Source organism: Leptonychotes weddellii, chromosome 9 (assembly GCF_054177405.1).
Source record: "Leptonychotes weddellii isolate Sample4059 chromosome 9, ASM5417740v2, whole genome shotgun sequence".
Taxonomy (NCBI): Eukaryota; Metazoa; Chordata; class Mammalia; order Carnivora; family Phocidae; genus Leptonychotes; species Leptonychotes weddellii.
The window spans coordinates 96,932,841-96,955,549 of record NC_138377.1 but is presented as its reverse complement, the minus strand read 5'-3'; the positions used below and the strand labels follow the sequence as shown (position 1 = coordinate 96,955,549).

The 22,709-nt window shown below is 37.5% G+C and overlaps 1 protein-coding gene across 3 annotated transcripts in view; it reads right to left on the bottom strand.

Moving 5' to 3' along the window:
• Positions 1-563: 563 nt before the first annotated feature.
• GLCE (glucuronic acid epimerase) overlaps positions 564-22,709 on the bottom strand; it is a 92,160-nt gene continuing 70,014 nt past the window's right edge. For all 3 annotated transcript variants that reach the window (XM_006745113.3, XM_031041072.2, XM_081831319.1), the window contains 3 exons: positions 13,121-13,716; positions 9,645-9,890; positions 564-4,575 (listed from right to left, as the gene is read on the bottom strand). In XM_006745113.3, the coding sequence (XP_006745176.1) occupies positions 3,551-4,575; positions 9,645-9,890; positions 13,121-13,703 (1,854 nt within the window). In that variant the 5' untranslated portion in view covers positions 13,704-13,716 and the 3' untranslated portion in view covers positions 564-3,550. The remainder of the gene's footprint in view (positions 4,576-9,644; positions 9,891-13,120; positions 13,717-22,709) is intronic.

The window sequence follows — 22,709 nt, the reverse complement described above, 5'->3', positions numbered from 1 at the left end:
TCTGGTTTTATATGCATCTGGGGAGCCTATATCATTACTCTTGGAGAAGAAGAGGGGGAAAAGGATTAAACAATGCTTACTGATCTGGAGAAGACACAAGTATAGAAAATACAGGAAGGATAAACTTCCAAATAAATCAAAATCAGACAAAAATGGTGACCAGTCTGAATGAGCCTGGGAAAGAGCACCCTCACAGCTGCCATGCACCCTGTTTTTGCTGTTACCCCCTCCTCTTCTTCTACCTGGTCCCCAGGCCCGAAGGCCCCACTTAGGCTCTGTCTCCTCCACAATACATTCCCTGACAACCACACGATTTGGCATTTTCTCTTTCTGAAACTGTTCTGTGGACACTGTGTCCCCATGTACCTGACACCTCCTAGGGGTGAGGCCCATGTGAAAGGCTCTTCCCCACTTTGTCTTACAGGGCCTCATACACCTCTCGTGAACATCTGTTGCCTGACTAGTTGTCACCGGTTGAACAGAAAATGGTCAGAAATCCACTTGCTGGGCACACACACACACACAAAAAACCAGATTAGAGAAGGAACAAATATCCAGGTATATTCCTTTGAAGATAAAAACTTTATTTTACAATTTTATAAAGCAGCTTTACATGAAGCACAAACAATCCATTTACTTTGTATAGAAACAAAATACCTTTCCATCTGCAAAAAATCAAGTTTTGCTGTATAGAAAACTAGCATGTGCACATTGTGCTTAAACCGCAAAGTCTGTACAACTTTACAAAGGACCACCCTTCAGCAGGGCATCCAGTAAACACTTTATTGCATATTTGACACATGGTCTCTAACCCACATGTGCAACGGAGGAGAAACAAGAACAACAACTGCAACAAGGAAGAAAACAGCAGCTTTCAGCGAGAGTCCGCACCTGGCGGAGGAAAGGACTGCCACATCTGGAGAGCTGTGCTTGTGCCGTTTCTGTATCTGCTCACGTACACTGGATGGTTTTTGGATGAAGCCTTTATGTACAACAATCCCAAAGGGTCAAACTTGACCTTCATCTGGAAACTTTGGGCTGGCTTTACAACTGAAGTGGCAACAGATTTAATTTGACATCAAAGCTAACTCAAGTGTGAAAAACGAATACCCATTATCTGGAAACAAAGAAAAATTTAAAGAAACAAAACAAAATAAAACTTTAAAATACCTTCCCCATTCTCTCTACGCTCAGAATAAGTAAACATTTTACATGATTTAAAAACCTATAAAGAACGCTGTAGGTGTTTCGGAACAAAAATGCGATTGATGGTCTTGGGCAGTGTTCCTCCACGTCTGCCCCGCAGATCACCTGCACCAGAAAGATCCGAATGCTTGTTAAAAATGCAGACTATCCTGCTTCCCAGGCAGACTTAGTGACTCTGTAGCTCAGGAAGCTCCCAGGTGATTCGGAGGCACCCGAAAGCTGGAGAACCACTGGTGTACGCTGGCGGAGCTGCCACAGCTGCCACAGGTTCAACTCATCCTCTTAGAAAAATCTGGGATCACAAGAAAAATCAAGTTGCTGTTGCAACGTGGAAGGCAGTGTGAAACCAACAGCAGTGAAACAGCAATGTCATTTCTAGATCAAAATGTCTTTCCTTTTTCAGTGGAAAAGGACAGCCACATTGTTAAGGCACTGATATTTGTCTCGGAAGCAGTACCGTGCTGTTTTCGTGGATTCCCTTAGTCTAAGGACCAGTATGCAAACACAAGGCAGAAGTCTGGACTGCTCTCAGTAATAACAAGTGAGATGAAGAGCAAAGGGTTTCCCGATTGGAGAAAGTTTATGTTGGGGCACTGAAATAAAAAAAGGAGTCCAGATATTCTTGTGGAGACATCTAATCATGTCTAAGAACGATAAAGGTCAAAAGCCAGGGGGAAGCTTAATAACCCACAACTGTCGTGTTGTGGGAGGAAGAGAGTTGTGGTCACGTAACGTGGGAGTTTAAGCTTCCTTCTCCGTGGCCGGTTTACTACTGTCTTCAGTGTACATCTATATTGTCTTCTCTGCTCCTGCTCCCTTTGCCACTAATATATATATTTTGCATGTTTATTCTATTCATAGATGTGTATATAGTTTCTGGTTTCTAAGTAGTGTCGGGAGGCTGAGTTCGATTTAAGATGCAGTATGTAGGCAAGTGCCCACGTGGCTCTTGATGTGCATTTAATACAGGTCACAGACAAACTGCGATGTGTTTGTCAGACTCAGTCTCCTGAAAGTGTGGGGTCTCATATTTCAATCTGTATAAGTTACAGTATTCATTTAGTGTACTGTCATACATTCAACAAAAACAACAAAATCAACCTCGCTTGATTTTGATAATGCCTAAAGCCCTATAGCAGACACTGCCCAGGGTACAAGGGTTGTGAAACCTATTTATGTGAGGTAAGGTATAGTGGGATAGAAAACCCAAATAAAGGTCTGGTTACACATGTACAGCAAACGTGGTAGCATCAATCACTTCTATCCAAGAGCTGAAATAATTTAAAATTAAAATTGCAAAGGAAAAACACTCATGTGCAGAGTCAATGGTCTGGAAAGTTGATGACCAAGAATGATCCAAAAGTAGGGAAAAAACCTGCCATGATTCTTGTATGTAATATCTGACGTAGTATTTTTCTTTAAAGAGGGGGGAAAAAAATCCTGAAATGGTAGTGGGAATGGATTAGCCCCTTCCTCCAATAAAATTTCCACAATGTCCCAAAAATGTCCCCCAAAATAGACAAAACTCTCAAGTATAGTCTGAAATGAAATACAGAATTCTAGACAGTGACAAAAAGAAACCATCACAGCGGGGGTGGGGAGGGATCGGCTGATTATCAAATCTTTACTGATTGTAGATCAAGTTTCATAAAACATAACGTTTTTGTGATTTCTTGTGCAGTCAACAAGTTTTGTTTTAGTTGTGCTTACGTTATATAACTGTGAAGCCTGAACACTGGTTGTGTTTTTAATTTACACATTTCAAGAAAACCATACATTCAAAATATTCTCCATATATAACAAATTCAAGAAACGCAACACGAAATTCGCCAAGAAATTAATCTGTAGAAAAGAAACATCATTTTAAAAAGTTGCACACAGTCCACTATTCAGGCTGCGAGTACACATTTACTGTATTACAGCACATTATTTTTTTAAAGTTTGTTTCCAACATAAACATAAATCATCACATTTTAAAAGAGACCCATACTAAGTTTTCAGGTAAGTGCCGGACAGTTGGCCAGAAACAGCTACTTACCAGTGTCTTCCCCAGACCCAGAGGGACTGGACTGTCTGTGGAACTGTACACGCTATGTAATAAGCAAGGCAAAGTTAAACATCTCTGTTCAGCCATCGACTAAACACTTTTCTGCTCCAAGTGCTACCTATGTTTTGAAACACCCAACCCATAGAATGCAATTATCTCAGAAGACTGGTTTATCACTTCGATGTAATCCACAAAAACCTAGTATACCACCTTTTAAAACGTGCCTAAGCTCTGCTGAGATAGAGCCGATGGTTTTTGTGTACGGCAGAGGCTGAAAGACGATTTTGGTTCTGAGCTCTAGTTGTGCTTTGCCCTGCTGCCTTTAAGGTAGCTTTTCCACCTCTTGACAAATTCTTTGAAGATTGGGGACTCATCGATGGTGCTGAGTAGCTGCAGCTGATTGATGTGGGTGGTGTGGTAGTCCCAGCGGGCCAGGTTGGGGGCAATGCCAAGCATGAAGTGGCGGAGGTCATAGATGGTCCCTGAGCCAGTGTCATACAAGGGGAGCATGGCTTTAAGAGATTCCATGCCTCGCTCGTACAAGGACCTTGCTTCTTTCCCAAGTTTTTCCCCTGCAGTTTCTTTTAAGTCATACAGCCCAATTAAAGAATACATAAAGCCATTTAAAACGAAAGAGCTAGGTGTGGTTGGATATTCTTCATACCAGTCGTGTTTATTCATAAACACAGCCTTAACTCCATGCTGCTCTGACAGAAACTTGTAAGGGGCTGTTGCCCTTAAAGCTGAACTGAGGAATAAATGGTCTTTTGTCAACAGATAGGCCCTGACTAATGTAGAAATGGCTTGCCCTTGGGCCATGGCAGAGTACCACCCTGGCTCTAAAGACTTGAACCCCTCTCCTAACTTACGGGTCACCATAATTGGCCAGCCACCTTTCTCATCCTGGTTCCTTACCAGCCAATCACTGGCAGCAAAGAACGCGGCCATGTGGGCTGTGGTGGAGATGGTAATGTTGTCGAGGAATCCTTTCCCTTTTGCAATCAACCTAACTACCTTTCTGGGCATTATTTTGGTTGGCTTGACAGCTTTTGTGTTGGAAAGACCCACTCCTTTCCTGAGGTCAGTGACCAGGTCCCTTGTAACTGTGCTCCATGAAGTTCTAGGCCCAATGCCATAGTATATGTCTCTTTCTTTAAAAGCAATTAGTTGGGCATTTGAGACATAATGTACAGTGAAGAGCTGATTTTTTTCTGTGGTCTCTAGAACCACGGACACACTTCCATTTGTCAAGAACTTGAGGTCAAATGAAATAATAAAATCTTTTGTGTTCCCCAGTTGCAAGGATACACCTTCACTGGTTTCTGTAGGGGAAAAACATACCAACAAAGGCTAGTTAAAAGAAAAGCTCTTTGTATTAAAAGTTAATTGCAATTCATCTTTGATAACCACTAGCCACACAAAATTAACACTTCAATATTTTGTGTCCTATCATCATCATCATCATCATTTTACTAAAGTAACCATAAACAAATGATAGAATTGATGAGTCCATAATGGCTTTCAAGCATCAGGCCTAATTTACATTAGAGGGTTAAGAGCAAATGGATAAGATACTGTTGATCAAACTGCCTTTTCTAGATCAAATGCTAGCTGATCAATAATCAATGACTGTTCTAATATATCCATTTTATAAAAAGAAAAAAAAAACCAAAATTGGCTCAGCACATTTTGTGAGAAGCTAGATTACACATGAATTAAATTTTTTTATTTAATTAACATTTAGTAGATATTTACTATGTTCTAATTTATATATTATATTAACTCACATTAACTCATTTATTCCTCATATTAACTCTATTTTAATCCTCATAACAATTACAAGAGTAGTGCTATTATTACTCTTACCCAATGGCTGACAAACTGAGACACAGGGAATTTAAGATACAAAATGCTGAACCTAGGTTGCCTAGTCTGGCTCCACAATACACACTTTTTTTTTTAAGTTTGTTTACTTTTTTTGTAATCTCTATGCCCAATGTGGGGCTTGAAATCCTGACTCCAAGATCAAGAGTTGCACACTCTCCCGGCTGAGCCAGCCAGGCACCCCTCCACAATACACTCTTAATTACTAAATGATGCTGAAAATGATCAGTTTGTTTTCAGATATTTGCTGGAATTGTGAATAAAATTTCTGAAAATTAAGTAATGGGCTCAGGTAGTCAACAAGAAGTGATGGATACTGGGGGAGGATGAGGGAGAAGCATAGGCTTTGGAGTTAAAAAAAAAAAAAAAAAAAGCCCAAACCCCACAAAACCTTGTTTGAATTGTTTCTCTTCTACTTCCTAGCTTTGAGATGTTCAAGATGAAATAGCTCTTTGAACTTGTTTCTTCACATGTTAAATAGAGATAATATTACTTTGTAAGGTAATTGGGAGGGTTAAAAAAAAGACAGTGGCTTAGAACAAAGTGAACATTGATAGCAATTATGATTATTATTATTCTGAAGCCATTGGCTTTCAGAGACTGATAAAATAGTAACAGCTGTTTTGTCTGGCAAATTACCAAATAGGAAATCTCTCTTGCATATCTATAGTACAATGATGGTGGGTTCCCAGAAAGCTGACTTTCTGAATACTGCTGGTCTAGATATACCAAGAAAAGAAACAGAGCGTATTACAACCTATCAGCAGCAGCAGCAGCAAGAACAACAACAACAAATAGGTAGTGCATATTTTATATATAACCTTAAAGGTAAATATGCCTTGATCTCTATGAAACTTACATTTTCGAAACACATTCTCATGTGTTATCGCGAATGATCCTTACAATAATCTGAGGCTGGTAGAGCAGGAATTACTACTTCCATTTTAGAGATGAAGATATGGAAGCTTTGCAAGGTTAAAAGGTTTGCCCCAACTAGTGGTAGAGTAGGGACCAGAAACCAGGATTCCTGGACCCAAGTTCAAAGACTGTGAAAAAGAAATGATACTGGATATGGCATTCTAATGAGCATAATCGGTGGAAGAGTTATTTCTCTTAAACATAGCCACAGAATCACATCCACTTTGAGGAGTTCTCGAGGAAATCTTCAGTGTGTCACCAGGAGCAAGGACGAAATGTGGACTGATGATAGTGTATACAGTGTGATTAACTTGGAGAGTCTTAGCATGTTGAGTTGGCTGTTCAACTCCCCCAGCACTGGACTCTACCAGTGTGGGATATAATTGATCCAAGGTCCTTAATGATTCCATTTGATGGAACAATCATGGAAGTGGTATAAGGAATGAGAACATCTTGATAGATTTACACATCAAATGATGCTTTGAGTGACTTTTTAAAAAGTGATTTCAGAAGCATACTTCTAATAAAAATCCATTTTATCTGGAAAAATGTCAACATGCAATCTCTTAACTAGCATTTTCCTACATCTATGGTAAAATGGAATCTGACGCTCAATACAACATTTCTGAAACACTGCAGGATTCTGAATTGACTGATGAATCGCTCAAGTTTCAATTATATTCAGTAGAGAAGGCTATCTTGAGTGTTCCTTATTTTTTCATTCTTAGGGTAATGCCTCATTAATAAGGCAATATTACTAACCATGACATCCATTCTCACGAAACTGGGTAACAGTGATCCAACTTTATTAGTCCAAATGGGAGGAAGCTGAACCTATTTTCCTCCCAGAATTCCATTCTAATTCACTTTATGAATACAAATCTATGAAATGATATGGTCTCAATTACCTTATGTTTCACTATAACAGATTAGTTCAAAGAACTCAGTAATAAATTATGTCATGGGATATAACCTTTCAAAAAAACTATTTTCCTAAAACTCCATCACCACCAGAGGGGGTTACTGAGCCACACAGGAGAAGAGACAAAGTCCCAATTCCCGACATGAATCAACCAACAGACAATCGTAGTCTTCACAACAATCCTGTAAGTCTTTTAATTTCCATTTTCTAGATATACAGAGTAGTTAAAGTAGTCAGCATTGCTCAGAAGGATCCAAATGGTAGCAAATGGGATGTGAGTGTGGTTGTGGCAACCACTTTGGAAATGCAGCGGGCAAGGTCTGAGCTCTACTGAAGGTATTATGCTATCTGGAGACCCCTGCTTTAAATCTATTAGTAGAAAGTTTTGGGTTTTCCAGTTTTTGAAATCCATGACTCCTTTTCTCTCTGAGCAGTTAAACCTGGTAGTCACTACAAGAGTTTATTCTTGGCATATGTGGTAGTGTATATGTTCCTTTAGGTAACAAAGGACGATAAACATTTAAGGACAGTCTTTAAATCAATGTTTTCACCTGTAACACAAACCATTATTATTCATTCGTTTTAATCAACAGGTTTACTGGGTGCAGTGAGAAGTCCTCCTTACTCAGAACCTTGAGGAATACCAAGCGATAAGGGCCAGGCAAAAGAAGAGAAGCTCACAAGAAGTCTGAGAAAGAATGGCTACACAGAGATAGGGGAGAAAGTGAGGTCATGCAAATGAAGTGGAGAGAGTGCTTCCAGAAAGGGAAAGCTAATTTAATTTAATAGAGTACGACAGGTATAAAGTTTCAGTTCATTCAATTTTAAAATTAGGCAGAGGAACAAAACATTATTCAACAAACAAAAGAATAAAAATACGATGCAGACCCATGTTCTGGTTCTTTCTTCTAGACAACTTAATTTCCTTTCAGGGAAAACAATTCAGACCCAAAAAGAAAAGAAAAAATAAAAGGCCAACAGCATTTGTCCCCTGGTCCTCCAGAGACTCACTTCATTGAGGCCTATGCTTTTATATACAGTTGCAATTTCTTCTCAACAGCGATTCTCTGAATTTATCTCCCATGAAGTCTACATCCTCTGAAAAGCCTCATCTTCCCATATCTGTCTTCAATACAACAATCTCACCTCTTTGATCCCCTTCTCCTGCTCTGAGCAACAACTCCCATGTAATTCCAACTCACTTGCCCTCAAACACTTGGATCAAATGCACCTCTAGGCATGCCCAAGATATCAAAACAAGCACCCCATTCCCAGTTAGCACACTCCCACCAATAGTAGTTGTAGATGCAGTAGTTTTATCTCCATGGGCTGCAGAATGAAGAGGTAAAGTAAGGGTCCCTCACGTAGTATGAGGAGACTTATCTTTTGTATTACCCAGGGCATCCAGAAGTGCACAATGAAATCTATTGCTTTAAATAGGATAGAGTTCAAAGAACTGTTCTAGAAAACTTGCCAGCATTTGAAGAGATCAAGATTAGGACTGCTGTTTTCTACCCTAATCCAGACAACATTATTGATTAGTGCAAAAATAAGCTCCTTGGGTACAAACAAATGTCCTTTTGCAAAGTCTAATCATGTTCTGCTACAATAATCTCTTAGGTATCACAAGCTACATATTCTTAAACATCTCAACATACTTTCTCACCAGTCAAGCAAAGAGGCTCTATGAACTGGAATATCACAGAATACCACAGGAGAAAAGAAGTTCTAGTCACAGAATAAAAACTAAAGGTCACCCATTATTTGCACTGCATTAAGCACTCATAAATCTATTACTTAAGGCCATCTAGAATGAGTAGATTTGTATTGTGGCTTTCAAGGTCTGTGAATTACACGGTCATCAATAAAGGACAAGGAGAGAATACAGAAGAGGTCTTATAACCTTTTCTCTCATTTTATTTACCGACTGAAAGGTTGGGGGTGGGGCGGAAGGAGTTCTGTTCTTGACAACATTTCCCCATAGAGAATTAAGCCTGAGGTGCTAACTAAAATTATTTCATTGTCTTTTTAAGTAATGGACTCATTAATTCTCATGGATATTGATCAGTGGAGAAAAATATATTACAAGCTAATTAATGAGACTGTCTTACTAAAAGGGGAAATGTTGCATAAAGTTAATTTGATTTTATAAATGATTTTATTAATGAAATGGTTTTATATGAAGTTTGAGACAATCTACTGCATTAACAAAACTCAATATGAGAAGCAGGCCTGGTTGCTAATGCTGTAATATCTTGAAAAAATAAAAAGCTGCTGGTAAAAAAACAGGCAAAGGAAAGGATGGTATGCCCTATAAAGAATTTCTACCTTAAGGCAAAATAGTTTAAAAGTTAAAGAATTAAATACTGTACTGAAATACTAAAATGAACTAAGGAGCACCATTCCTATGGGACACAGATCCCCGGAAGGAGATCTAAATATTCAATCTATGGTTTGGCTTTTCACACAGTATTTTTTTTTATAACCTTGGATTTTTAGCTGTTCTTTTTCTAGGGATTTCACTTGGGCGACACCATTTGTTTCTTTATATAGATATAAAGGGTCTGCTAATGTGCTTTTTAAAACCATAAAAACAATTTTAAGGGAGTATCAGGTGCCATAAATCAACATAAAATTAGCAGGCACATATAATAATACCTCACTTACCTGGAGCAATGAACTGTTTAACATTGGTGAATCTAGACTTATCAGCCACACTAGCCATAAAGCACCCCTTTGGCACGGTCCAGTCATTAGGCTTGCTGTTTCTGTCCCTGTCTTCTGCTGTTTCATATACCTCTATGTGAGGGGGTTTCTCAGTTAGATTCTTGCTGTAATGACTTAACCCATACTGTGCAATCTGGATTGGGTAGAAATAGCCTTGAGGTCCCCACTGTGTAGATAAAGGTACACCTATAAAATAGAGAAACAAAATAAATAACCATGTCTGGACACTTACAAGTGTATTCTGAACACCACTCTTTACTGTTTTACCTCTGGGGCATGTTATAGGCTTATCTGCAACTTTTAAGCTTCTGTATTATACCGTTTTCATAATTACTTAAAAAAAACTAGTACTAAATTAATCAGATATGAAAAACAAAATGAAGGTTTTTTTCACTCTCATTCAGTATCTGTTAACAGCAATGCAATGTTGTAGATTATCTTTTAAGGACTGACTTTTTACGTGTAACTTTTGCTCATAGCTATAGATGTCCTGTTTCATAACCCTGTTTCATACATTCAAATTTTGTACAATTTAAATACACGTAGATAATGTTACCACAGGTTCATCCTAAAATATTAATCATGAAATTTTCTTAAATGTTTGTATTAACATTCAAGTTAATTACATACTCCTCTCTCTCTCTCCAAAGTCAAGATGTGGTCTAATACATATACCATGTGATGGCTAAAGTATTTGCTTAAGGAGCCAGTTATAACTAGGCAACTTAAAGTATAAACACAGCTTGCAATTCTTTTTCATATCCTTTATGTCAAAATAGAATTCTTGAGAACAAGGTATGTTTTTTAATGAATTAAAATTGCACATTTAACCATAGATTTTTGACATAATTCATTAATGGATTACCCCTTTAAGGTTCTAAGCAAAACTTTTAAATGTTTGGTATTAGTGTTTTAGTAATTTTCTATATGGGAAATACAATAATATTACATTGCACAGAATATTGTATTGTTGCATCATGGTCTATGGGCTGAGAGATAAGCTCCTCTCTGTAGTTCTAAAATAAATCTACAAGCATCAGATAGGCACAGCAGAAGCTAAAACCTACAAAACCATGTGTGTGATGTAGTTTCAAAACAGTTTAAGGATTTAGGAACCATAAGGGCTAAGAAACCTAGGCTACAGATAAGCTCTTGACTTGTATTTTTTTCTCCAAGGGCAGGCTCCCCCCCCACTCCATTCAAATAGAATTATTTTCACTTAATAAAAGGAAGGTTTATACAGGATCTCATTAAAGATGGGTGATAACTGTAACAATGTGCGACCAGCATAAGAATCGACAGACTGATCAATGAACAAGAATAGTAGGCCAGAAACTTATTCTGCTATTCAAAATGGCTTAATGTAACGATAAAGACTGCATCATGAATCATTGGGGAAAAAAGATCATTCAATACATGTGAAAGGAAAAATCTGAAATTATACCCTGACCTTGTACCCTTTACCAAAATATAAATCAATCTGGCTAGCCTAAAGACTTGAATGTAAAAAAAACACAACCCTAATAAAACTACTAGAGAAAATACAGGTGAATAGCCAATCATCATGTGGCAATGACTTTCTAAGCATAAAAGAAGTAAAAAAAAAAAATTTAAGAAGTCTGTAAGTTCAGTAAATAGAACTAAAAACTACTAAAACTAACAAATCATAAGTAAAATGAAAGACAACCAAACTGAAGAAAATCTTTAACAAATGCAGCAAAGTATCATTATCCTTACTATAAATAGAAAAGTTCACATGAATATTTAAAGAACCCACTAATCACATTAGAAAAAGGGGAAATAAGATCAAGATTTTATGATGATTAGAAGCATATGAAAAGTGTATGTGGCCTCACTGATGGTTATAGAAAGCGAATGAGATCCCTTTGTAAACAACAGATTAAAAAAACAATGTTCCATGACAGCAAGAGTGGGGTGACAAGAGCACCCTTCCTGAAGGCACAAGTAGGTTCAACCTTTTTGGAAAGCAGTTTAGCAAAATAGATCAATTTATATTATTTGACACGGCAGTTTATAGATCAATTTATATTATTTGACACGGCAGTTTATTTCCTAGGAAACTACTCCTAGACTATAATTAAAATAGCAAATGATGAACTATGAATATCTATACCATTACATGTAAAAGCAAAAAACTGGAAATGACCTAAGTAGCCAACTAAAGAGAAAGGCTGCAAGTATTACACGTACCATGGCATATTCTTACTATGAATACTAGTCATTAAAATAGTCAATAAATATTCAATAACAAGGGGAAATAATCAAGATAGTTTAGATGAAAAAAGAATATAAATTGACCATACAGTATGATCCCAACTTGTTTAAAAAATGTGTCTCTACAACAACAAAAAGATTGGAAAAACATATCAAAATATTATTTAACAAAGGTTATGGGTACTTTTTACTTTTTCTTTAGCATCTAAACATCTTATACATTTTATACAACATATAAACATTTTATACATTTTATAAAATTTATGTGAAAAGGTTTGGTGATGGCTGAGTATAGTATGTAAGTATTACAATGTTGTATAAGTATCATTTCAACTATGTTAAGACATAGGCCTACATACAAAGACGTGCAGAGAATATACAAAAATGGTAATAATTATCTTGAAGCGGGATGAATATAAGTGAATTTGGCCCTTCCTTCTTGTGAACATTTGGTAGAGATATTATAAAAAACTTAAAATATTAAGATATTGAAATCACTTTTTATAGAATGAGGAAAATAAAATAAAATTTAAACTAAGCAATCTTAAAACACACTAAGCTCTTTCCTTTGGTTAAATGATATATTTTAAAGTCAAATTCAATTTGGCTTTCTGATCAATCTTAGGTTTGAAATACAAATTCTAAAATGTACTGATTATACCCATAAGATTTGAAAGACAATATATAATAGACTATAGGAGTGTAGTATAAAAGGTCAGAGAAAATGGTGCCTATGTGTTATCTTGTTCTGAGGACTTTAAACCTCCATCCAGAAATGATACTTGGCTAATGTGGTAGCAAGACTGCATTGGTACACAATCCAATTGGTCCACTGGTCTCTCCCGTTCCCATCTCCTCTCATAGGACAATAACTATATTTTAATGCAAAATTTTTGGAGATGCTGTGCCTTTACCTTACCGGTGAGAATTTCAGATGCTGAGGCAGGTTAATGAAATAATCCTATTTGATCAGGCATGATCTTCTTGCAGCCCTTAAATCACATCATCCAGAAAACTGCCCCAGGTTCAGACTTCACCTGTTCCTTCTTGCTAAGTCAGAGTGACAAATGGTCTCTTGATAGTAAGCTATGTATGTACTTGCTAGATAATTAACACCTACAACTTGTTACTCCTCAACACAATCAGGATAGAAAAATGCAGTGGAGCAGGCAGATACCAACCTTCAACCCCACTTATGCACTTGACTCTGTCCCGGACTTCCACATTGTAGCCTTCAAAGGACATAAACACACCATCAGGGTGATACGGGGCTCTCTGTGCATAGACTTTGGAATAGCTATGAGAGAATTCAAACCGATCATAGCCATCATATTGAACCACCTTTCCATATACATCAAAATATTTCTCTACCCAAGTGAATGGAAGAAAGACTTCATTTCCCTCTCGTCTCCCTTTAATTGTGTGTTCATCATTTATGAGACAGTCAATTTCTTCATATTTGAGCCCTAACACCTTGCTTCCCCCATTGCTGTTGAAGCTCCCAACAACAGGGGGTGCTTTCTGCTGTTCCTGAGGGAATGCCTCCTCAGACTGTTTGGCCATGTGGTTCACATAGTTGTTACTCTCAGATGCTGCTGCTCTTTTTTCTAATCCATCCACTCTGAAGCCACTACTCAAGTGCCGTGGAAACTGGATCGCTTTATCGCTGGAACATTTATTCCACAAAAGTACTGTGACCAAAGTGAAGAGTGTGCAGATGATAATCAGAGTCTTATAGTTGACCCGAGCTGCCAAGCAACGCATATTCAGACCATACCTATGGAGGCAAGAAGAAAAATTCATGCAAAGATGTATTGCAGACATTTCATAGGATAAGGTTTTATTTTTTTTATATTGAACCACACTAAGGCAATTTTATTCACTGTAGCAATCTGATCAGATTTAAAATTACTAACTCAAACTTTTCGGCAGAGACAAAGAAAAGGCAAGAGGAGCTTCCCCCTCTTAAAATACTTAGTGTGACCCTTTAAAACAGATATTCTCAAACTTTCTGTTTGTGACTCTCTTGGTGTCTTAGTAATTGTTTCAAAGTCTCTGGGCCAAAAGAAATACCTAATAGTTTCATTTATTAAGTAGTTGGGTCCAAACAACTTAATGCATTATTTTTGTTCCAACAAGTTAGCTGTTTGAAAAAACATAATGGGTATTGTTACGGTAAACACTGACATCCATGTTGCCAAATCCAACCGTGAATCTTTAGTGCTCATCCTACTTGACTTCTCAGCAGCATAAATAGTCAATGACTCTTTCCTACTGGAAACACTTTCTTCTCATGGCTTCCAGGGCACCATCTTCTTGTGGTTCTCCTTATACGTCACTGGCTACTCCTCCTCAGTCATCTCTGATCATTCTTTCTCATCCCCCTGACCCTGAAGTGTTAGCGTGCCTTAGAGTCTCGGTCCTCACACCTCTTTATCTCTATTCACTCCTAGGTGATCTCACCCACTCTCATGGCTTTAAATACACTTTATATGCTGACTACTTCCAAAATTCCATCTCTAAGCCAGACCTTTCTTCGGAACTGCAGACACATATATTTAAGTGCCAGTACAAGTAGCTGACATCTTTACTTGGAGGTCAAATAGACTTCTGAAACATCCAAAACAACTCCGTCTTTCCCCCCATCCTGTTTCTCTTTTCCTACTGCTCAGACCAGAAACCTCTACTCCTTTTTTGCTCACCCCATATCCGATCAGTCAGGAAATGTTGTTGGCTCTACCTTCAAATTATACCCAGAATCTGACCTCTTTCCCCCAACTCCACTATTACCACCACATCCAAGCCACTGTCATCTTTTACTTGGAATACTGCAGTGATGTCCAAACTGGTCTCCTTATTTCTACCCTTGCTCTACTATTCTACCCCCAAGTCTATTTTCAACAATAGCCAGTAGAATGATGCTTTTAAATATAAGCCAGATCATGTCACTCCAATCAAGATGAGAGAAGAATCTGATGCTGTTGCCCCTGCTGGCCATATGGTGTATCAGCCAGTTGTGACTGCAATTAAAAAGTAGTCCTGAATTGCCTGTTGTTGAGGTCACTGGGCTATGGAAAATTATGGAATTAGTCTCCTTACTGTTTGCTACAGTAGCTCTATAATTTATTTTATGGTATAAATCCACAACTACTTACTTTACCGTTTATAACTCTTTATCCCCTTTTTTTCTCTCAATAAACCCTTTTGGCAGCAATGAGATTTTTTAAAAAATCAAACCCCAAAATGAAAATGTTTAGTGAAATATTACACAATAATTTTCTATTTTTTAAGAAAGCTGATGGTGAAAGTGTAATTCCTTAGATCGATCTATCTATCTATCTATCTATCTATCTATCTATCTATCTATCTATCTATCTATAAGTAAGCTTTACACCCAATGTGGGGCTTGAACTCATGACCCCAAGATCAAGAGTTGCATGCTCTACAGACTGAGCCAGCCAGGTGCCGCTCACTCATTTAATTCCAAAAGAAGGTACTTTGAATTCTCGTATGTCTAAAAAAGACCTCAGTCTGCTCTTACCTTTGATTAACAGTTTGGTAAGATACAGAATCCCCGGTTATACATTATTTTCTTTTGAAAAGTTGTAGGTAATGTTTTATTGTCTTAAAGCATTAAGAGAATTACTGATGACAGATTTGAATTTCAGTGTGATACTTGTCACTTTGTACATGGCTTTCCTCTGGATCTTTTGTTTGTCCTTGGAATTCAGCTTCCCAAGAAAGTAGTACATTATGATATTTGATTCACTATTTCAGCACTTGCTGTGCCCTTTTGACCTGAAAACTTGTGTTCTCTTATTCTTGTTTAATGGGTATAGTATCTTCCTGCAGCCCTGAGTACATCAGAGTTCGTTTCTTGATGAGTTCTCTCTGATTAGTTCTATTTTCTCCAGTAGCAATTTTTCTGATTATCTTAGTCTCTCTTTCATACCATCCATTTTCCTCACATTCCTGGTGATCTTGGTTGCTCATTAGTATTTACATCTGAATGACTCATTAGCCAACACAGATTTCCTCTACCATTGTGGAGATGGTCTGATTTTTGGCTAGACTGCTCTCCTAAGGAGGACTCTGTGTGGGGTAGGTACAGGCTGACTGGCAGTATTCCTTTAGGGTGCATGGGTAGGGAGCCAGCAGGCCCTCTAAATGCCAGAATGATGGGAGTTTTTCTTTTGTTCTGGAGAGATAACTTGTACTCTAGAAGCCTTAGCTTTTCCCAGTTTCTCTAAAGGAAGTCTGTTTGACGTTTCGCTTCGGGTTCATGCCTGCTATCAATAGTCCAAGTGCAGGGATAAGAGCAGTATAGGGAGATGAGAGGGTAGAGCTGTGCCTTCTAGTACTTGAACAGAGATCCAGAAATCTGTTCAGTTATCACTCTTTCGTAGTCTTCCTACTTATTGTTATTGGTTTCTTCATTTCTTATTTCTATACATTTTATTTCAGTAGGGCATCAGGAGGGAAAAAGGCAAAGACAGGGTTTGGTCCGTCTTGGAAATCTTACACAGATTTAAGAACCAGAATCCAGTAACACTTTTATCATTTGCATTATGACTATGAGAAAATGTTTTGAATACTAGAAAAACCAAAGCATGGTAGAAGGAAACCTTCAGAAGTCATACATTTATAAAGGATTTCCTTATACTGTAGTACAGGCAAACCGATAACACTAAATGGTGTTTATTAAAAAAGCAATCCTTCTTTTAAGCATTCCTTAAAAACATTTATGTGCTAACATTTGAATCATTTGTCAGCTATAACTAACATTTAGAGCAATTAAAATGGAAATATAAAGATTTTGTCTCATCTTTGAGAAGTGCCCTTCCTCCATGACTCAAATGAGAGTAAACCTGCTTATGGAACTAGACTACCATTATGATGAGACACATGATGGGAAAGTAAAGAAAAATGAAAATAAAAAACTTTCATTAACCTTTATGCCCAGATTTTGTTATCTGATACCACTCCTTACTAAAAGCAATGACAGCTTCTTAGAGAAATGGATTTCAAGTCTAGGGCCTTGTTATGCCAGAAAATAAAGAAAATTTTCAAATATTGATGAGATCATAATCCAGTGGATCAAAAAAGCAATAGGATATAGAGAAAATGAGGTTGGACACACTGGTTATTGCTGAAGCTGAAAGGTATGTTGAAGGTTCACTATATTATTCTCTATACTTTTGTTTGTTTGAACATTTCCATAATTAAAAACATAGTTATCATAGCAAAAAGACACAAGAATCAGCCTGAAAGGTCCTTTTCCCCATAAGTCAAAGTTGCAAGAATTATGCCTGATGTTGACTGAAACACACTGAAACCATAAAAATCCATGAGTCTACAATGATACTCAAAAAAGAGAAAGCCAGAAAAGCAAATCAAAACAAAACAAAACAAAAACCAACCTTATGTCATCTTCTGACTGAGCTGGTTAAAACTGGTAACTAAGTGAAATTATCTATCTGGCCTTTGCAAGAGAACAAACCAATAGCCCCAGATGATAAAGAATTCTGTTACAGGAAAAGGGTGGCTAATGATGTAGAAGAAAAATTCTAAATATAACAGAAAATTAGCAAAAATTAGCATTAGTATTATATTCAGGTATATGTTTGATATGGACCTTGAGATTCATACTGTGCAAAGTAACACCAAATACATTATTTTCTAGTAGCAAGATAAATAAGCTGAAACTCTACAATGAAGGGATCAGATTCATTACCCTAATCCAGTGCTCAAATACAGTCTCAATGGTGACTCATCCAGATACTTTTTTTTTTGATGAGTTAAAATAAAAAGTAAATAACCTATCATTTATCCCAGCCAAAAATGTTTAATATGGATCCCTGAGGCATTACAATTTGACTTTTAATTAATAGGAAATACAAGAGATAGAGGAACAAGTTAAATGCAGATGCAACCAGACACATCTTTTTCTTTTTTTAAGATTTATTTATTTATTTGAGAGAAGGAGTGAGCAAGCATGCACGTGAGTGGGGGGAGGGGGCAGAAGGAAAGGGAGAGAGAATCCTTAAGCAGACTCCCGCTGAGCACGAAGCTGGATGCGGAGCTCCATCCCAGGACCCTGAGATCATGACCTGAGCCAAAACCAAGAGCTGGCTGCTTAACTGACTGAGCCACCTAGGTATCCCTCAACCAGACACATCTAGAAGGCAAGACATCCTGCAGGAGAGCTGGCCCTGTCCCCTCAATAAGTCAGTAGTATGAAAAGAAGAAGGGTACTAGGACAGATTTTTTTCCCAAAAAGACTTATTAGGGCATATGACAACCAGATGTGAGACTTGGTCCTCCACTGGGAAATCTGACTGTGGATTTGAAGACAGAAAGACATAGAGAGACTGTTAATTGAAAAAAGGAGGCACAAAACACACATGGAATCATCTCACTTTAGTAAAACAACGCACACAGAGGTCTTTATTTTCTCATTTCCCATATCTACTGGGTTTTTAAAAATCATTAAAAGAGAAAATTAGGTCAAAGTCACTTTTGTTAAAATATTACAGGAAAGGTAAATTTTAAGTTTAAAAATGTCTATAGGTATTTAGTTTTCAAAATATGGGAGAAAGGAGGATGGAAAAAAAAAAGAAAACTCTGAGTATTGACATGTACTATTAACTACCAAATAGGTTTATCTAAAGGTAAACATGATAATTTTATTATAATGTTGCTCAAATTATAGAAAACTAACCAGAAACTTTAAAATTTCAGAAAGTAGACTGTACTGACATTTTGCTAGTACAATAACAACAGGACCTTTAACAGACCAAACCAGGGTTTTCTGCTGAGTGGTGATAAGCTTCCTACTTACTTTAAAACTTTTGCCACATCTATAAACCAGATTAACCTTTCTAGTTAAAAAAAAAAAAAAGTTTAAAAAAATCAATAAATTCAAAAACCTTGAAAACTCATCTACTGTAGACCCTAAAGATTTATTTCATTAGAAACATAATCCAATAAAAATTGATTTTAGTACCTTTAGAGATCTAAAACAGAAAATAACAGTAAGTATCATAAAGAAACTATGGAATAATTTCTTTGCAGAAATGGTTAAAAATGAGGGAAAACAAAATATAACTTAGTTATCCTTTGGGAAAGCAAATTATTCTTTTCTAAAATGATTTCCAATTCAAAAAACTCTTGTGGTGTAGATACTTTACTTTTTTTTTTTTTTTTTTAAAGATTTTATTTATTTGAGAGAGAGAGAGAGAGAAACAGCATGAGAGGGGAGAGGGTCAGAGGGAGAAGCAGGCTCCCCGCCGAGCTGGGAGCCCGATGCGGGACTCAATCCCAGGACTCCGGGATCATGACCCGAGCCAAAGGCAGTCGCTTAACCAACTGAGCCACCCAGGCGCCCGATACTTTACTTTTCAAACGCACTTTTCTAACTGAATTTTTTTTTTTTTAAGATTTTTATTTATTTATTTGACAGAGAGAGACACAGTGAGAGAGGGAACACAAGCAGGGGGAGTGGGAGAGGGAGAAGCAGGAGAGGGAGATGCAGGCTTCCCGCAGAGCAGGGAGCCCAACGCGGGGCTCGATCCCAGGACCCTGGGATCATGACCTGAGCCGAAGGCAGACGCTTAATGACTGAGCCACCCAGGCGCCCCTCTAACTGAATATTTCAAGTAACCAAGTCATTCAAAACATTAAATCATGGATATCACCATGAGTTTTTAAACTATGAAGGTCTATTTCAGTTAAGAACATTTAAAAAAATTCATAAAAGATTTCATTGAAAGAAATTTCTTTCCTCTGAATTATGCAGACCAAGGCTTGCTTGATCATTATTTTCTCTTATTTACTTACATATCTAACAATTTATATTTCTTATAATACGTTGGTACCAAGTACACACAAAAGTAGTTGTGCAATAGATAATCACACTGACTGGTTCAATCAGCATCTATTCAGCACCTATGTGGCTGGTAAGGCACTATTCCTGTCCCCAAAGGCCAGGTTATTGGGAAATATACATATAAAAACAATAATGCTGAGATAAGAACTATAAAAAAGTTACATACAATATGCTATGACACACAGAGGAGGCCTATAACTCTCCCTTAATTTTTTAAGGTGTTAAGGAAAGCTTCAAGGTGGAATGAATACAACAGACAACTAATGCTCCCAAATCAGGTATCTGCACTTGCCATGCCCTCTGCCTGGCACTGTTTCCCCAGATATCCATTTGGCTTGCTCCCTTACTTCTTCAGGTCACTGCTTAAGTGTTAATTTATCAGAGAGGCCTTCTTTCCCTGACCACCTTATCTAAAACAGTACGTCTCATCCCAACATTCTCCAGGTCTTTACTCAGCTTTATTCTTCTTCATAGCATTTACCACACTTGGTGTTATACATATTTAGCTTATTAACTGTCTCCAATCCACTAGAATCTAAGCTCCATGAAGACTGGGATTTTGCTTCTCCTGGTCACTGCTGGATCCCCAGTGCCTAGAAATGTGTCTGGTTCACAATAGGCATTCAATAAAGATTTGTTGAATGAACGAATATTGTTAAGTATGCAATTTTTTTTTAAGATTTTATTTATTCATTTTGGGGGGGGCATGACCAGAGTGAGGGACAAGCAGACTCCCTGCTGAGTGTGGAGCCCAACCTGGGGCTCGATCCCACGACCCTGAGATCATAACCTGAGCCGAAATCAAAGAGTCGGACACTTAACCGACTGAGCCACCCAGGCACCCCAAGTATGCAATTTTAAAAAATAATAGACAACTTTGTTTTCCTTCCCATATTTGGGTATTCTGAAATCATAATCCAAATAAAAATGAACATGACTGAGACAACAGAATATGGACTGTGCTGTATATTGGCCAACTCTTTAAAATAGATTTACAGTTAATTACTGCTATTAGAAATGTTCCATCTGTTTACTGCTTGATAGACCAAGATTTAAATTATACAGTCAAATGGTTAAGTACTCTGTGATAGCTCTAACACAAAAGAGAAATGCCTAAGGTGGTCAGGACTCTTCCAGTAATGTAAAACAAGTAGTATTCTCACTACAAAGAAGGTAACTTTGCTATCCATTTTTTTCAAATAACAAAGTTGAAATAATCTATGATACAATTGGCTCACAATGCTTCAAATAAGAGTATAATCCCAGGTAAACATCCCAAAGAAATTGAGTAGGGGGTACAGAGTACACAGGCATACCTTGGAGATATTGCAGGTTAGGTTCCAGAACACTGCAATAAAGCAAATATCACAACAAGTAAAATAATTTTTTACTTTCCCAGTGCATGTAAGTTTCAGTACACTGTTTAATAGACTAATATGCTTAGTAGATTACAATGTAGTCTATTAAGTATGCAACAGCATTATGTCTAAAAAACAATGTACATACCTTAATTAAAAAACACTTTATTGCTAAAAAACGCAAACCATCATAAAAGCTTTCAATGAGTCATAATCTTTGCTGGTGGAGGGTCTTGCCTTGATGTTGATGGCTGCTGACTGGTCAGGGTGGTGGGTGCTGAAGGTTGGGGTGGCTGTGACAATTTCTTAAAATAAGACAACAGTGAAGTTCACCACATCGATTGACTCTCCCTTTCATAAAATGATTTCTCTGCAGCATGTGATGGGTTTGATAGCATTTACCCACAGAACTCCTTTCAAAACTGGAGTCAATCCTTTCAAACTCTGCTGCTGCTCTATCAACTAACTTTATGTCATATTCTAAATCCTTTCTTGTCATTTCAACAATCTTCACCAGAGTAGATTCCATCTCAAGAAACCACCTTTTATGCTCATCCATAAGAAGCAACCCCTCATCCATTAGTTTTATCATGAGATAGCAGCAATTCAGCCCCATCTTCAGACTCCATTTCTAATTCCAGTTCTCTTGCTATTTCCACCACATCTGCAGTTACTTCCTCCACTGAAGTCTTGAACCTCTCAAAGTCTTCCATGAGGGATGGAAAACACTTCTTCCAAACTCCTGTTAATGTTGATATTTTGACCATCCCCATGAATCATGAATGCTCTTAATGCCATTTAGAATGCTAAATTCTTTCCAGAAGGTTTTCAATTTACTTTGCCCGGATCCATCAGAGGAATAGCTACCTATGGCAGCTACAGCTTTATGAAATATATTTCTTAGCTTTTTTTTTTTTATTTTAAAAGAGAGAGCGTGTGCGCATGAGGCAGAGGCAGAGAGAGGGAATCGTAAGCAGGCTCCATGCCCAGCACGGAGCCCAACTCAGGGCTCAATCTCCAGACTCTTGAGATAATGACCTAAGCCAAAATCAAGAGTAGGACACTTAACTAACTGAGCCACCCAGGCACCCCTGAAATGTATTTCTTAAAATAATAAGACTGGGAAGTTGAAATTCCTCTTGATCCATGGGCTGCTGAACAGTTGTGTTTGCAGGCATGAAAAACAACATTAATCTCTGCCATCAGAGCTCTTGGGTGACCAGGTGCATTGTCAATGAATAGTAATATTTTGAAAGGAATCTTTTTTTCCAAAGAGTAGGTCTCAACAGTGGGGTTAAAAATAAAATTCAGTAAATTGTGTTGTAAACAGATGTGCTGTCATCTAGGCTTTGTTGTTCCATTTATAGAGCACAAGCAGAGTGCATTTAGCTAATTCTTAAGGCCCCTAAGATTTTCATAATGGTAAATGACTATTGGTTTTAACTTCAAGTCACCAGCTGCATTAGCTCCTAACGAGTGAGCCAGCCTGTCCTTTGAAGCTTTGAGGCCTGGCATTGACTTCTC